Source organism: Carassius carassius, chromosome 35 (assembly GCF_963082965.1).
Source record: "Carassius carassius chromosome 35, fCarCar2.1, whole genome shotgun sequence".
NCBI classification, from domain to species: Eukaryota; Metazoa; Chordata; class Actinopteri; order Cypriniformes; family Cyprinidae; genus Carassius; species Carassius carassius.
Genome location: NC_081789.1, coordinates 19,665,050 through 19,681,781, shown reverse-complemented (window position 1 = coordinate 19,681,781; position 16,732 = coordinate 19,665,050). Strand labels below are relative to the sequence as shown.

Here is a 16,732-nt window from a genome sequence, read left to right as displayed (position 1 = left end):
AATACATAATTATAATGCATATTTAATTGTAAGAATTATTTAGCACACAATGCTGTTTTCACTAGAAAGATGACACTTAAGAAATATTTATTTTAATATTCTAAAATATTCAAAAAACATGAAAGCTATTAAGCTATATAGTAAATGTGGATAATGTATTTAAAAAAATATATTTCGATTTATTATTTTAAGTGTATAAATATTTTAATATTTTGCTAAAATTTCATGTTTTGAAATAGCGTTTGAAAAAATTTTAATTTCAAAGTTTCATGTATTTAATGTTTAAGTATTATGTTCCACTGTTGAGTATTCAAGATTTTTTGCTCTTATTGAAAACTTGAAGCACTTATTATGACATAATATCGCAATCTGCATAAAACAACTTATTAAATTGACATAATCTAAATTTGTAATTGTTATAATGATGGCAGATTTTAGTTTATGGAAACATGACCTTTTAAGTTCAGTCAAGGCATTTCCTTGGAGATAATTAAGCCAGCTGTGGCCTTCAGGTCCTCACTTTTTAAGAATCGAACACCTATATTCTTTTTACAGTGTTCGGGATGCAACAGCTGGAAACACAGTTTTAGGGTGTCTGTGGGTGTGTATGACTGCTCCTTCCTCTTGATTAGCTTTCTGACCGCGGGGCTTTAGATCTAATCAAGTTCTGTCACATCACTGCAGCCTCACAAACTCTGATAGACAGCAAGTCTGCTCTCTCCATCTCTCTATCTCCAGTTCTTACTTTGTTACTCCTTTTCTTGCTCTTTCCCTTAACTGCTATGTATAATCATCTCCTGCGGCTACCAGTGTGCGTCAGTTTCCATGAATACAGTATTCTTATTTAGTAAAAGCATCAGAGACACAAATTCCATGTGTCTTTTTTTTTTGGTTTTCTTTTTTGTAAGAAGTATTAGAAATGTTATGTAACATAAAATTAACCTAACATGAAGCTATGAGCAAAACGCTGGTGTTGAGTGTATTCATCAAGCTCAACCACTAAATCCTGTTATCTAAATTATAAAAAAAAAAACTTTTTTTTATATGTCTCATGCCTTATTTGTAGAAAGCACCATGTATCCACTATGCTGGCCAACACATTCCAGAGAACCAAGAAGTAAACATCTAAGCCTCTGATTCCAATGCCTCTCTGTAAAGATTAGGGTGGAGCTCTTTGGCTGAACTAGAACCAGCCTCTGTGGTTTCCCAGTTAGACTGTGGTCCTGATCTTGCCGTGCTTTTGTGGCTTGTGGATTTACTGGGAGGCAGCAGTGGTTCAGATAGAGTCTTTGAGGGAGTGTTCAATATAACTGACTGACCCTGGGAGCTGTGCACTAGAGCCCATAAATCTGCTGATGGACCATTCAAGTCCTGAATCAGTACCTAGATATTTTGGTATCAAAATCAGTTTGACTGAGAATTGTTTATCACACAGACGCAGTGATGAAATGACTGAGTCAGAGCTATTTATAGTTCATTAGACTCTGTTGTGTTTATTTAAATATCAACTTAGTCTCAGATTTTCCTTTGGAGATATAAAACAAATATTTTTGTAGTAAGTGCTTCTGTAAGGTGATTCTCAGTAAATATAAATTTAACGAATGAAAAGTTAATTATTTCAATAATTCAACTCAAATTTTGAAATTGTGTATTAAATAAATTCAATGCACACAGACTGAAGTAGTTTAAATCTTTGGTTCCCTTAACTTTTAAATCTCAGCAAATTAGAATACTTCAAAAGACACACATTTTTTTGTGAATTGTTAGCCTTCTGGGAAGTATGTTCATTTACTGTACATTTACTCAGTACTTGGTAGGGGCTCCTTTTGCATTAATTACTTCCTCAATTCGGCTTGGCATGCTGAGGTTTCTTTGACAGTGGCCTTCAACTCATTTGCATTTTTTGGTCTCTTGTTTCTTATTTTCCTCTTGACAACACCCCATAGGTCTGGTGAGTTTGCTGGCCAGTCAAGCACACCAACACCATGGTCATTTAATCAACTTTTAGCAGTGTGGGCAGGTGCCAAATCCTGCTGGAAAATGAAATCAGCTTCTTCAAAAAGCTGCTGGTCAGCAGAAGGAAGCATGAAGTGCTCCAAAATTTCTTGGTAAACAGGTGCAGTGACTTAGGTTTTCAAAAAACACAATGGACCAACAGCAGATGATATTATACCCCAAATCATCACAGACTGTGGAAATTTAATACTGGACTTCATGCATCTTGGGCTATGACCTTCTCCACCCTTCCTCCAGACTCTAGGACCTTGGTTTCCAAATAAAATACAAAACTTGCTCTCATCTGAAAAGAGGACTTTGGACCACTGGGCAACAGGCCAGTTCTTCTTCTCCTTAGCCCAGGTAAGACACCTCTGATGTTGTCTGTGGTGCAGGAGTGGCTTAACAAGAGGAATACGACAACTGTAGCCAAATTCCTTGACACGTCTCAGTGTGGTGGCTCTTGATGCCTTGACCCCTGCCTGAGTCCTTTCCTTGTGAAGTTCACTCAAATTCTTGAATCAATTTTGCTTGACAATCCTCATAAGGCTGCTGTTCTCTCTGTTGGTCGTGCATCTTTTTCTTCCACACTTTTTCTTTCCACTCAACTTTCTGTTAACATGCTTTGATACAGCACTCTGTGAACAGCCAGCTTCTTTGGGAATGAATGTTTGTGGCTTACCCTTCTGGTGAAGGGTGTCAATGATTGTCTTCTGGATATGTCAGACCAGCAGTCTTCCCCATGATTGTGTAGCCTAGAGAAACTGAGAGAACTGAGAGCTCATTTTGGAGGCTCAGGGAACCTTTGCAGGGGTTTTGAGTTGATTAGCTGACTGGCATGTCACTTTACTCTAATTTGTTGAGATGGGTTGGGTTTGGGTTTTTGTTAAATGTGAGCCAAAATAATCACAATTAAAAGAACAAAAGACTAAAACTACTTCCGTCTGTGTGCATTTATTTTATTTAATATACAAGTACACAAGTTTCACAATTTGAGTTGAATAAATGACATAAATGAACTTTTCCAAGACATGCTAATTTATTGAGATGCACCTGTATATTATTGAATAATAATAAAATTATGTATTATTATTATTATTATTATTATTATTATATTTAAAGACAATTAGATTAAATTAAATTAAATACTGCAAGTCTATAAATCTATGTGACAAAAATGTGAATAAAGTGAATAAAGAAAGTGAAAAAAAGTCTGAGAAGCAGGCAGTTATGCTCATTTAAATATCAACTTTGCCTAAAATTCTTTTGGAAATCCTTTCGAAATACAAAGTTTAAATATTTCTGTAATATATTATTGATAATAATAATAATAATTTATTATTTTATAAAAATTAAATAAAGCAGGTGTTGAAAAACAGTAAGACTAAAACTGTAATAAAAACGTGGATAAAAAAATGTGTGAGGATCTGGATATTATGATCATTTAAAGGGGTCGGATGCAACTTGCACTTATACATGTTGTTTGAACTGAAATGTGTGTTGGCAGTGTGTGTACAGTACAGAACCACCCTATAATGATAAAGATCCACCCAGAATTTTTTTTAATCTCGTTAAACCATTTCCCCTTTCTCATATCAAGCCATTCTCAGATGCCTGTGTGTGTGACGTCACACAGAGCCAGGCCCTTCCCACAATTGTTTACTGACACTAGCGTTAGCCTAAGACCTGCCCTGAGTGAGCTGTCATCAGTCTGCCATTGTTTGGATGCCGGAGCTAGAGTAGACAATAAAGAACATAGCAGTCGTCATTTACTCCTGACATTTGAGCCACTGAAGACAAATTAGATTACCTTTGTTTTTGAAGGGAATGCACCCCAGGTCTAACTAAATTTGTTCATGATCGGGCAAATCATTCATGATTCACCCTGACTTACAGAAGAAGTGAGTATAAGGTTCTTTTATGAATCTTTGTAAATTGCCTTTCCTAATAACGTGCTAGTTAGCAAGTTCCACGGCTAAAGTAAACAGTCTCATGATAATGGCTAGTCACCCCATGGAAGAGAAGGGAGGGGTGAGCAGAGCTCAGTAGCATTTAAAGGAACATTTACTAAAACGGGTTGCTGTGTTGTTTTTGACAAGGTAAAAAGAGTGTTGTTTACCATTGAGACATTTTAACCAAAGTATGTTATCATAACCAAAGTATTTGATAGACTTTTCATTAAGACCCTAAATAATCAAATTCCTTTATAAATACCTTTTAGAAAAACAAAACTTGGATATTTCTCTAACATTATATAAAATAAAATAAAATAAAATAAAATAAAACAAAAGCTTTTTTAAATTATATTGGAACAAAATCATTATCGACATACTATATAGAATATATAGAATATACTATATAGCAAAATTATTGATGGAGAGGCTGAATACACCAGTATATCATGCCAGTCTATGGGAAACAAATGAGATATTAGAGAGACAGCTTTTTTGTTTTCTTATCCTTTAGCTGCTACATGCACATAGATCCAACGATTATATAGAATTCAAAACGCTTCAAGAGTTTCAGCTCATTCGCTTTGAACAAAAAACCCAAACTCATTTTCCTTCCCAGCATTCTTTGCTTAAACTTTTTTCTTTTTACCAATCGAGCAGAAGAAGAATCTCAGCTTCAGCTGAAATATCTTGACAGAAAGATGAAAGACTGTGTAACGGCATGTCTCTTTCCCTCCGCTCCACACCGTCATAATTGATTGTCATGTAGGAAGGTGCATTAGTTGCTTTTTAGGACGCCTGCCTGAAATGAGAAGCTGTCGTTTTGGGGTGTTCAGCTCAGAATGGTTTGGTGCTTTCTTTTAATGGTTTATGAGGTTATAATTGAGTGGAAAATGTATAGCACGCACTTATGGAGGTCATCTGAGCATATTCACGCACACACATGTATCAGGCTGTTCAACTAAGGCATTTTGGGGATTCCAGGCCTGTCTTTGGGGTGTGTCTTAAGGCAGCACATGAATATTGTATTTCATATGACATGTGGCAGAGATGGGGAGGATTGACTGCGTGTGTGTGTGTGACAGAAATACATAAATGGTGGAGAGCGAGAGGAAGAAAGAGAGGTTAAATACCTTTGAATAATAATACAATCAAACACACACACACGCAGAGCTGCAGCACTGCGACCTGGGCTGCAGCTTCGAGGGGCGGGTGTGTGGGTGTGTGGCTTGGCTCGGGGCGACTCTTCCCTCCTGTGAAAAAGTGTAAAAGTGTGTTTGTGTGCTGTCAGTGGGTGTAAAGGGTGTGAGTCATCTCTGAATCACTTTATAGAACTGAAGAAACGCAGTATAGAGAGAAATATTCAGCAAAACACTCCGATACAGTATGTACTCGGTAAGAGACTGTACACACTGTGCTGTTTCCCGTCTGTCAGTGCTCACATTTGTCCTGGACAGTGATCTGAAGATCATCTAAGAAATGAAACCACAACAACTCTTCAGGGGCCACTCGCCTAAAAACAGGCCAAAGCTGCAGAGTTTTACAGATGGGAGGAAAACGGTGATGCTCGGTATCCTCTTGAACGATTGTTTCATGTCTGCAGGGAGGAAAGCATCTGTTAGGAGACAAACTTGGTGGGGAACACCTGGGCTCCTTTGCTGATGCTCTGGATTCAGATCGCTACTCAAGAGTCAGTACCTGAGAGAGATCAGAAACAGGCTTTTAGGCGGTTGATGTGAAAATTGGATTCATGAGTGGGTGTTGCTGCTCTAGATCCATTAAAAGAGGGACTACAGAGTTTGTCTGTAATGTTGTTGAGTCTGTGATGCTCCAAGTCAGATTTGTTGTCATACTCGTCGGAAAGAGAAGTGGCAAATGGAATTTTAATATATCCTGAGTGCAAAATGGAGACTTGCACCTTCATAGATTTTCTTCTGAGAAAAAGACCCCAGTAATTTTGTGTGCACTCTAAAAACTTCAATTAAGATGTATTATTTTTTTTGTAAAACATCTAAAATTATTGAGTTGAAAGAAAGCTGTGAATTCAATGAAGTATTACATTTATGCATTTAACAGACGCTTTTATCCAAAGCGAATTACAGTGCATTCAGGCTAACATTTTTTACCTAACATGTGTTCCCTGGGAATCTAACCCACAACCTTGCACTGCTAACGCAATGCTCTACCACTTGACTTGAGCCACAGGTATACCTTATGAATTGAATAAATGAAAGTAAAAATGGTCTACATTTGGTACCATGGCGAATAAGTCCTATAAATTCGAATACAACATGACATTAAACATAGATAAATCTCCTCTCATATTAATTTTGTGCAAAAACACACCAAATAATACCTTCAACATTTGCTCTCCTTATACAGTCTGTATCAAAGCATGATGGGAATATCTGAATTCCATCTTTTTTTGCGAGTGATTGTTAAATTTGTCCAATACATTTACAACTCATTTCTTTTTTAATGTTAAAGTTGGTGTTAAAGATTAAGAATATTTATGGAATAAGGAATAATTGTATGATAATTTCTCCATTCCCATATATTTTGATTGAAATGTAACAAAATTGTTATGAATATCTTAATAATAAAGTAAATAATAGATAGTAAATTTTAGACAAAACTAAGATTTTTTTTTTTACATTTATCTAACTCAAACAATCACTTAAGTGATAATCAGATTTTACAACGATAGTGTAGCTATTTTTAATGTAGTAATTTTCCGTATTTTCTATAATCTATAGACTTACAGAAGCTCTCAAACTGCACACAGAAGATAAAATCTGCTATCAGAAACCAGAGATTTCAACATGATCTCAAACATTTCTTGTTACATTCAAAAAACCATTTCAGAGATCTCAGGAGTTTCAACTTTGATTTGTGATCTCAGTATGAGCTCATATATCCTAATTCACAGTAGCATATGTCGAAGTGTTTGGGGAATTTAGTTGTTGAAAATATACCATATAACTCATGAACAAAATGACTGAAATAAATCTTTCAAAAGAAACTGAAAGATCAAGTCATTGAAATGATCTTCCCATTACTAGTTTATACTTCAGTAAAACCTAATTAAGAACTCAATTAAGTCTACTAAAAAAAGAAACGTCTGAGCTATTAAATTTTGCAAGGGTCCTTACAGTATATGGTTACTCTAAGTGTATTATTTCCTATGCATTAAAACCTATACTCATCCTTCCATTTTTATTGCAAGGAAGGTGAAGAGATAAGAGGAAACAATAGGAGAGTGGGATTGGAAATTATTCAAACTCAGGTTGCCCGTGTGCATCGTGTGTCAAAGCATATGCAGGCTTTTTTTCTCAGATAAGTGCTGTAGAACAAGCTGATCTGAAGAACCTTTAATGTACGGTAGCCTCAAGAATGTTACTCTGAAGACCATATAACCTCAGGAACATAAAGAATTTTGTTCAAAACCACAGAGAAGAAACCAATCTGGAATAGTGTGTTTATTTTGTTGTAGAAGACTGTATTTATGAACATTCACTGTTGGTCCAAGAACCAGCCCTTCAGCTCTCCTACTCCAGAAGAGGCTTGAGGCCAAGCTCTACACAGCTGGACGGCTCAGAGTTTATTTTACTGATGAATTTCTCATCTCCAGAAAGTCCCCTATGTCTTTGAGATTAAGTGATGGCAGAGGAAGGATGATTCAGTGACGGACACACACACACACACACACACACACACACACACACACACACACACACACACACACACACACACACACACACACACACACACACACACACACACACACACACTTTTGGAGTCTCATTGCAGGTGGTGTCATGACATAATAGCAAAAAGCCTGTGTAGGAGTTCACAGCTGATTCATGGGTATTCTTATCCCATCCTTTTGCAATCTGTGTTTCTTTTCAGGGATGTTACACCTTTTTGTAACCGTAACAAGGGCTACATTCACACTGCAAGAATTAGTACTTAATTCTGATTTATTGCTTATATAAAAATTTTTTGGCTGCTCATATTATTAAATGTGGTCAGTATCAGATTTGAGTGTGAACTGGTCACAGTAGCATGTGCAGGTAATAAGGAAGACGAGGATGAAGAAAATGAGAAAAGTTTTTCTTGTATATTTTCCCCTCAAGTTTTGCTTGTATAGAGCTGTCACTGTACTACTAATGAGTTCTAACACAGTTTCTCCAGCTGACTTCTATTTTAACCGATTGATGAAAAATACTACTGGTATGTGAAATCTTTGGAGTGACTCCCGTCATCTAGAGTGACAAAAGTTGCATGAATTCCGATAAGACTGTTCAGACTGAGGTTGCATTGCAAAACATATGGTAATGGCCCAAATAATCAAGGCCCAAGCATCAACATTTTCAGTGTGAATGTAACCTAAATGAAGTGATGTTACTAACTTAAATGCACTATTTTCCAGAAACATGCTAACTTTCCCAACAAGTAGTTTTGTAACATACCAAGGTGCTTCATCACTGCTTTTTTAACGACAGTCTCTTAAAGCTTTTAAAGGTCTGAGTAATTTCAGTGAATTAATCAATTAAAATTATTCAATGATTTGTTTGAGTATTGTATATGTAGCTTAAGATTAGTTTAACTGCTTTAAATTATATACTGTATATCTTGTCGCTTTGAAATCAACAGTTTCAAAGTAGTTACCCCATTACTGCTATCTGTGTACCATTAAATTGCACAAATCACCACAGTAGCCTTAAAACAAATCAGGGAAACACTGTGAGTTTCCCATAAGCCCTTGAGCACTTTGTGGCCTTGAACGGTTGTCACGACAACCCTTTCACTGGTCACCAAGTCTGCATAATGCACAGCATGGCTGCCAGAAATGAGATGAAGATGAATAGAATATTGAAGGAAAAGCACGACTAAATTACATTACTTAGACTGCGTCTGGGAGAGTTGGGAGGGTTCTGAATATCAGTAACTCTAGAGCTTTTTACCAGATCTTTTTCTCTATCATTCAATGATGGGAAGCCGGGGATGTGTTTAATATGTGTGATATTTTAAGTGCTCAGGCTAAACTTTATTCTTTATATCCTTTTGGCCCATTTTCTGGCGTTTTCTCTCTCTCCCTTCATTTTTACTGTGCTACCTGTCAGAAGAGCAGGTTGTGTGCAATGAATAATGCACTGTAACAGAGCAAGGCTATTCTAATACCCCTGTATGACTGAGGGTTTGCAAAGACAGCAAGACAAGGGGGCCTGTTCAGGACAAAATATATGATCTGTAAATAATACCTCAGATTCGTTAATAAATCCACTACAGTGATGAATTATTTGCAAGCTGCTTGAGTGTAAGCAGGGGGCACCTTTGCTGTCTGATAACAGTGTGTCAGACTGCTGCTCTGTGCGTCTGCTCATTTAAGAGTGTTTTTCTTATCTTTTTCTCTGTTCTTCCATGTATATTGGTGGAAGTTGATTCTTTTTTCAGAATTTTTTGAAAAAAATGTTTTCTTAACTGCATAAGATTAAAATCTCTTTATAGTACAACAGAAGGTAAGTTCTTTAGTTATATGATATGATTTAAAGGGGCTTGAGAAAGAATCTTTTTGGTTTTTAACCAAAGTTTTCAAATAATAATGGCCAAAAAAGTATCAGCCAAAATTTCTGTAAGGGAACATTCTTGTCACAGGTATCAACTGTGGGATTAATTTCATTATTTTCATTCTAAATCACTTTCTGTTGCCCACAGATCATTATTAACAACATTAGCTAGCAGTTAATTGTTCACTGCACCTGTCTAGTACGTGAATCAGAGTCATGGCATCAGCAGAAGTTAGTCATCTCACATTCGCTTCGAGATTCTCATCCTCAGCAGTTAAATTCAGACCTCCGATCGCCAACTAATTAACAAGTGAAGCAGTCTCTCATTAATGAGCACGATATTGTTTATGAACAGTAATGACAGCTATTGTTATTCTTGCTGACTTGGCCAATGAGTCCTGTTAATGAGCTGGATGATGATAGTTGCATTAGATTTAATTATTTAAGGGCAGCTAGTGTGATTAAAAAGAGTTTAGATGACCTTCCTTCTTCCGTACACTATCATAAACACATGCACATGCTGTAAGCAAAATATGTAAATCCTGCAGTTATGTACGTTGTGTCGAACAGCAGCTGTTCGGAGAGCGCAGCTGCTGTCAGGCGTGCCGTTGGGCGACAGAATGCCCAAGACTGACAAATGCAGTCCAACAAGTGTATAGCATTATGGAGAGTGTGTGTCGTCACCTGTTTGATGGTGACAGTTGTGAATGGTGGTGTTTTCGAAACTTTCTAGATCACTCATTCTTTATTAGTCTATTCCTCTGTATTTATAGCTTTCGTAGCCACATCTATCCTGTATAGCTGATGGGTAGCTTTATTATTTTGATTTATGTGCGCATCCTATTGGTTTTCAGAGGCATTACTGTAGACGGTGCAGCAATCATTTGATTTAGGATGGTTTTTATTCTGGACACAGAGCTTTCTAGACTGATATAGATCTCAAAATGGCTGAAGTTATGGTTTAATTTAAACAAACTGTTTCTGTCCATCACAAATTCTATTCACATGCAGCTTTTTTGGACAGCTATGTTTCCTTTCCATCAAATGTAGCCTACTTCTCGTTCAAACATAGGAAGGTTGCGATGTGGCTTAGCTGTCATTTACTGTCAGTTTGATGGATATGCGACATAGTTAGGGTGGAATACAGGTCATCATGTATAAGTGTGGCATCCATTGCATTTCTTAGTTGTTATTGATTTTGGGGTAAACAGAGTCTGAAGCAGATGCATTTATTAAGATTTTGTGCTGCACAGACATTTGGCATGCACAAACCTGATGTGGTTATAATACATTATCAGTCACGTTGTTTTAAAGGAAAAGTTCACACAAAAAAGAACCATCCAAGATGTAGATGAGTTTGTTTCTTCATCAGAACAAATTTGGTGAAATAAAAAAAAAAAGTGAAAGAAACAATGTTTGTAAGAAACAAAATGTTTTTAGCTTCAGACCATTGCTTCCGGGTTAAAGTCCTCTATCCATAATATTGCTTGAAAAAAGTCTTCTCTTCTGAATCAGGAGAGAAATATGCACAGAAAGCACTGTTTAAAAGTAAAAACCGTTGGTAAGCAAGTGATGCAATGCTTAATTTCTCCAAATATGTTTTGATGAAGAAACAAAATCATCTAGATATTAGATGAGTGTGTTACACTAAATTACACCAAATTAGATATAAATCTTAGTTTGTGCAGTATGAGGTCTATGTATTGTAGTAATCGGCACATTTATGTTTGTTAATATACAAATATGTACTGTATATGGCTATATTTATTTCTGTGTTAGACAATGCAGAAGTCTAAATTACTCTGTTATTGCCTAAACCATTAATAGTGATCAAGTGAAAGGTTTCATAACAGAAAATACATAAATATTTATTTCAGAAACCTTGCACTTGTCCACTGTTATCGCTTTGATGAGCAATTATTAAATGTTCAGCACCATCTGCATGACTCATGGGTACTCTAACAGAAACCAGGTCAATGCTTAATTTACCAGTATCTTCACGCAAGGGGGTGTGGGTAATATTAGATACTTTTATTATTACTTTTATGATATATCATCATCTTGTACATCCTACACTCATCTCTAAACGTTCCAATATAGCAGTAATGTACACTGGTCTTATAAAGGACATCTTCCCCCACTATCCCCTACCATTTGGGCACTTTAATCATGCAGTAAATCCCACATACTTTGGGATGTTCCAATTTTGCCGATTAGGAATGAGCCTAAATTGCTGATATTTTCTTGATGTTCCTACAGGTCTGGATGACTGCTTGCAGCAGTATATAAAGAACTTTGAACGGGAGAAGGTAGGAGGTGACCAGCTGCTAAGGATCACCCATCAGGAGCTGGAAGATCTGGGCGTATCCCGCATCGGACACCAGGAGCTGATCCTGGAAGCTGTGGACCTGCTGTGTGCTCTGGTGAGAGTCTTCACGCTCCTTTATGTGCTTGATCCTTCATCTGCTGTTCAACTTCATCTGCTTCATCAGCTGGTGGACACTGAGTCCCCTACTGCACCATGTTGACAAAGATTATCAAAAACGCTTTGAGAAAAACAGTATCACATTCTGAAAAGACTACAGTTGTTGAAATGGAAAATGACTCTATTTACTTATTTAATGACTTGACAGGTCTCATTTCACACAATATATCAGGAGAAAAAGGCAAAAAAGTTAAATAATAATAATAAAAAATCGAATAACTGAAAATTAAAAATAATAATAATAATAATAAAAAGTTTAAATGATAATATTAAATATGAAAAACGAATAATAAAATTAGCCAGTGACTCAACGTACTTATTTAATCAATTAACATGGTCTTATTTTGCTTAACATATCAGAAGAAAAAGAAAAAAGTAACAATCAAGTACTTAAAATAAAAATATTACAATTAATATAAAAACTAATAAAACTAACAATTACATATATCTTAGTTCACAAAATATATCAGAAGAAAAGGAAAAAATTATTTACAGTTAACAAATTAACTTACATTAAAATAAATTATACTAAACATTTAAAATAATATGAATGAATTTAAAAAAACACACACAAAAAAACTAATTAATGGCTCTATTTAAATATATTATCAATGTACATAATCTTATTTTATACTATATATCAGATGATATATATATATATATATATATATATATATATATATATATATATATATATATATATATATAAAACATAAAAATAATATGAACAAATATAAAATAAAATAATACTTATACTTTACAGAGATGAAATAAGTTGCAAATGTCATTTCATGTTCTCTTAAAAGTCAGCCTTAATTTTCTAAGATAATAATAATGCTCTCCTGGGAAAGATTTCCACAGATTTGTTCTCAAAATGCCACTCAAGTAGTATTTAAATGTGTCTTTTTGCCAGGTGGCTTTGTTCCTGTGTCCTTAATCTGTATCTACACTCCTGTGTGTGTGTGTGTGTGTGTGTCTTGACTAATTTTTATTGCTGTGTGATGTTCCACGGCTTGAAAATGATTTTGAAAAAGGTACCAAGAGTACAGACAGTGTGGGAGATGGGAAAAGGATTTAAGCTGAAATTTGCTCTGCACCGCTTGAGCCTTTTACATTATGTAGCATTTAATAACTAGCTTTCCATCTAATTCTCTCTCTCTCTCTTCCTCTCTCTCGAATCTCTCAGTTGAGGTATTAAAACAATGACTTACCAGCCCACGCTTTCAGAATGTCAGCATCATGACGAGAGGGAACAGACGACAGGATGATGTTTATCGCGTCCGTGTGAGCTGTCTCACGTGCCGCCCAGCCTGAGTCTCTCCTCAACCTGTCCTTTTGTTCTTTTTTTCAACTTGTCTTTCTAAGAGCTATGTTTCTTGTTGTCTTTTCCTGAGATTGAATTTCAGTGTAGAACTATGAGTGTGAGGTTTTGTGAGGGACTGTGAACCACTGGCCTGTGCTGCTGACATTTAGGAGAGCATTAATCATAAATAGATGAGTTTTCTGTGCTCTCTATCTGCTCTGAACACTGATCCCAAATCAGAGCTGATGACATTCACGTTACACGGCCCGTGTGAATGTCAGCCTGTAGACATGTGCGTATGAAATTAGCCATATTGTACATCTCCGATTTCATATAAAAGATGGAACTGTACAGTTTGAAAACCGCTTTTTAATTTAAAGGAATCATTCAGCGAAAAAATTACGATTCTGTGATTATATTTATATGGAGCACAAAATTAGATATTTTGTAGAATGTTCCTGCTGCTCTTTTCTCTTCTTCATGTCATTCCAGTCCTGTATGACATTCAGAAGAAAGAAAAAGACAAACATGTTTGCAACAACACCAGGGTGACCAAATGATAGAATTTGAATTTAAAGGTCACTTTCACTGATTTTTTTTGCTCTCAGATCTCATCTGCAGCATTTAATGGCCAATTTAAACTTATTAGAAATTCAGAATTGAACTTTCAATGACTGAAAGATAAAAAAAGAAAACAATATTTGAAATATGTGTGTTGCATTTGTTCACGTTGAAGTTAGTGTTACTGAATACCGATCAACAAATAGTACAACAAAATGTATTTACAGTATGAGCATTTAAATATGGCATGCCCGTTTTGTTGTTGTTAACTGTATAACTATTATATTAATGTTCATTTTTGAAATAAAGCTAAATATAAAGCTAAATTAAATAAAATATTAATATTAGATGTAACAAAACAAAAAACTTTAAGTAAGTTGAAGTATGAAAATTACTGTAACTGAAATAAAATGAAGAAAATGTATATAAAAAATTACCAAAAATGTAACAAATTTACTAAAGAATAAAATGAAACTGAAAACATAAATATATATTTAAATCTAAATATTAATGAATACTGTAATAGTATCAAATTAGAGTTTTTTCTTTTAATTGCTTTGGCACAATTTCACAAGCAATTGGTACATTTTCAATGGGTGCACTTTTTTCAAACATTTCAGCATATTTTCAGTAGTTTTAGTACAAAACACTATCATACAATATCACTTTCACTACATAAAATAAGTGTTTACTCTATGTAATTGTTTCATTCACAGTAACCAAATGGACTGAATATTTTTAACAGTAAAAGTGATTTATCTAAGATGACGGCCACTATTTTGTAGTTCAGGTTAACCCTTTTTTATGAAGACAAAATGTCCCCACAAGATGGCAATATCTGAAATCATTGTGCTTTTTGGGTTCAATGAAAAAAAAACCTTCCTTTGAGGACGCCATCATTTGTAAAACCATGTGTTTTGCTATTTGTGGGCATACAGCAGGACACAAGGGAGAGGAACTGATCGGATATTAGTTAGATATGTATCAGAAGAACGGAGATAGATGGCATCAAATACAGCATTTTACATTACATTATGCCATGTGATACTGTATATAGAAGCATTACCCCTTCATCTGAAATATTCAGCTAGAATATAGATTGAGTCATATGGCACAGTGAGGACATTAACTGCATTGACAGTAAACTCTGTTCTAGCACAAAACCTTATAACCATGTCATTCCTTCATCACACCTTTTGATAACACACTGGATAACTACTTTTACTAATAAAAATAAAATCAATATTATTGATTTTATGAGAGATATGTAAGTTAGGTAATGAGTATATTTTCTAACATGACAGTTATTGCCATTATTACTGTAATTATTTCAGTAGCAATGGTGATTTGAAACATGAATCTTGCATTGTTTGCTTTTGAATAAAATGATTGTTAAAAGAACTAAATTGAAAGAAGATCATACTGTTGTGTTCTGGTGATTAATTCAAATGTTTTTAATACATATCACAATGATCTTATTTTTTGAAACAATGACTGACTGAATGAATGAAAATATGTGCAACTACAATGAAATCATGAGATCAGGTTTTGGAAGAATCACTAGTGGTGTTGCAAGAGTGATCAGTTTTAAGTTTTGTACTAAGAGTTATGAAAATGTACACCTTGTGAAAATAGTACCAAACCAATAAAAAAAATTGTAATACTAAAATAACACTGTTCAAGACTTGATAAAGCAGGTTTGAAACAATAAGAGGGTGAGTAAATAATGACAGAATTGTAACTTTAGAGACAAATGTAAAGGAAAGAACAATGGCGCAAACTTTCTCATTCAAAACCAAAACTTGCTGAGAGAAAATGACTTCAACAGTGCAAACAATGAAGCATCTTTGCAGCATTGTCTTGTGAGCATGGTATTAATTCAGTAAGGTATCGTTTCCCCTTGTTAGGTGTCTTTGAAACCATCACAGACACAAATTCACACAAATATTGATGGAAGCCAGAGAACTGTTGAGTCTTTATTGTTTGACAGCATATTGACCTCAGAGACACAGAGCGGCCCACTCTCTCCTTTCCCTTTTAAACTCTCAAAGGCTGTCATTCTCTCACTTATTTGTTTATCTCGCTCTTCCCCTCCATATTGCTTTATCATTCTGCCAGTGTGGTGTGTTATCAGCTGCATTCATGCAGAGAGCTTCTAAACAGATTAGCATGGAGGATTCTGAGCGTCGATCCCCCCAACATCGTCTGCTCCCCCCGTCTCCCTCCACTCACAAGCTGATTAATGTGTCTTTTGTGTGTCTCTGTGTGTTGTACAAACCTGTTTTAGTGTTCCAGGTGTGTGTTTATTACCTGTACTGGTACTTTGTGAGTGAGTGTGTGTCGGATTTGTTCTTCGGATAAAATGGAGCACATTACTCTCATCGATCTCCTACTGATGTGAGAGGAGATACTGACACACACAAGTTTTTCTATCATGGTGTGCACATTCTATTGACTTCTGTGGTTTTATGCTGAATTAATGATGTTTTCTATCTTCAGCCCCTAAACAGCCCTCACAGATACCTTTCTCCATTTGTATGTTTTAAATAAGATGTATTGTGTTTATTAATCCATTAACATAATTTGTGAGCAACTCTTTATAAAAAATAGTAATATAAGGTGACTGTTATTTTCTATATTAATATAACAACACAATTTTTTTTTTTCAATTTTAGATTATTTATAAATCTCAATTTCAATTCACTGTTTTTTCAATTTATAGGGCTAATTTTAATTTTATGTTATAATCTTTTTATTTTATTATTATTATTTTTTTTTTATTTAACATTTATTTAACCAGAAAAGACTCTCTGATATTAAAAATCTCTTTCATATGAGAGTCCTGGCAAAAGTAGGCAGGAATACG

The 16,732-nt window shown here is 35.1% G+C and overlaps 1 protein-coding gene across 19 annotated transcripts in view; it reads left to right on the top strand.

Annotated features, from left to right (window-relative positions):
* Window positions 1-16,732, top strand: part of LOC132116168 (connector enhancer of kinase suppressor of ras 2-like) — a 95,015-nt gene that overhangs the window by 3,564 nt on the left and 74,719 nt on the right. For all 19 annotated transcript variants that reach the window (XM_059524818.1, XM_059524819.1, XM_059524821.1 and 16 more), the window contains exon 2: window positions 11,777-11,940. In XM_059524818.1, the coding sequence (XP_059380801.1) occupies window positions 11,777-11,940 (164 nt within the window). The remainder of the gene's footprint in view (window positions 1-11,776; window positions 11,941-16,732) is intronic.